General features: G+C 48.1%; 1 protein-coding gene across 1 annotated transcript; it reads left to right on the plus strand.

The window, feature by feature from the left end:
- Positions 1-1,402, plus strand: foxi1 (forkhead box i1). Its single transcript, XM_062442948.1, has 2 exons — positions 1-598; positions 855-1,402. The coding sequence occupies exons 1-2, from the start codon at positions 1-3 to the stop codon at positions 1,400-1,402; spliced, it is 1,146 nt and encodes a 381-aa protein (XP_062298932.1).
- Positions 1,403-1,711: the final 309 nt, after the last annotated feature.

The raw sequence follows: 1,711 nt of genomic DNA on the forward strand, positions 1-1,711 counted from the left end.
ATGAACGCTTTTGGACACCAACCATCTAACCAGCAGACCAGTCCTATTCAGCACCACAGCGCTCAGGAGATCCTGGACATGGCCGTGTACTGCGACAATTACGGTGTTTACCAACAGAACCTCCACCACCATCACCCACAGAGGCCGCCGACGCACCCTCCCAGCTACGGCCTCGGCGAGTACACCTCCCCGTCCACGAACCCTTACCTATGGCTGAACGGACCCAGCATCAATTCCTCTCCATATCTTCCCGGGAACAACGGCACGTCCTACATTCAGTCTGGATACGGGTCAAACCAGAGGCAGTTCTTACCACCTCCCACAGGGTTTGGTGGAGCAGACCTGGGGTGGCTGTCCATATCAAGCCAGCAGGAGCTCTTCAAGATGGTCAGACCACCTTACTCCTACTCAGCACTGATAGCGATGGCCATACAGAACACCCAAGACAAAAAGTTGACGCTCAGTCAGATCTATCAGTATGTTGCTGAAAACTTCCCTTTCTACAAGAAGAGCAAAGCTGGATGGCAGAACTCAATCCGCCACAATTTGTCACTAAACGACTGCTTCAAAAAAGTGGCACGGGACGAGGATGACCCCGGTGAGTCTTTGGATTAATTTGCCCACATGTATGAGTAAAAATAAGTGCCAAACATATTTATTTTATTGAATCTGGTTAGAGAATCAGTTGTATGAAACTGTTGTGATAAAACTACTCCTGAAGAATGTTGGATCACTTCAACTCATATTATCAATTTGAATTATTTTAAAGGGGAAATTATATTTCAAACACAAAAACTCAAGAAGATGGAAGTTTGTTACTCATGTATTTAACCATTGTTATGTTTCTCATCCAGGCAAGGGGAACTACTGGACGCTGGACCCCAACTGTGAAAAGATGTTCGACAATGGAAACTTCAGGCGAAAGAGAAAAAGGAGAGCTGACTTAAACGGAGCTGACAGCACTACTCTCCCCGTCAAGTCAGAGGACGCTCCGCACAAGCTCTCAGACACCGCCAGCCTACTGAGCTCCTCTCCGCCCAGCCTGCACGGATCCCCGGCCTCCACGGAACCCAAGTCGTCGCCGTCTCCGTCCGCAGAGCACAGCCCGTGTTTCAGCAGCTTCGTGTCCAGCGTGAACTCGCTGCTGGCGGGCAGCGGCAGCACCGACGGCTCCAGGGGTTCAGAGCGGGACTTCGGCTCCGGGCATGTCGGGGGATTGTCGCAGACCAGAGAGGGCATGAGCAGAGAGGGCATTTCCGGACTGGGCTCCTACTCGCCCACTTTAATTTCTCCTCTGAACACTGACACCAACAGAATGAACTATTACACATCTGTACAGAGCCTCTCCAACCATTTCAGTGTTAATAACCTCATATACAGCCGAGAAGGAACCGAGGTGTAAACTGTCTATCTTTGTGTGTGTTGGGCTGGTTGCAGGAAAATAATAATAATTTATCACTCATTGTTAGCCTTCACAATTCTTAAGTAGCCAACCTGTTGTTAGGTATGACTCACTGCCTGGTTTGGTAGCCCTCATTGTAAATCTCACTGGAACTGAACTTCTATGTTTTCCACAATAATCCTAGAAAGCAGCCAGCGTATTAAAAAAGGAGCATCCCTGACACTGCTCCATTATGTGCAACAAACATGTTCAATTATAGAAAATATTTCAATTTTTTAAACAGCCCACAGAGATCCTTGAACTGATACT

This window comes from Scomber scombrus, chromosome 21, assembly GCF_963691925.1.
Source record: "Scomber scombrus chromosome 21, fScoSco1.1, whole genome shotgun sequence".
NCBI lineage: Eukaryota > Metazoa > Chordata > Actinopteri > Scombriformes > Scombridae > Scomber > Scomber scombrus.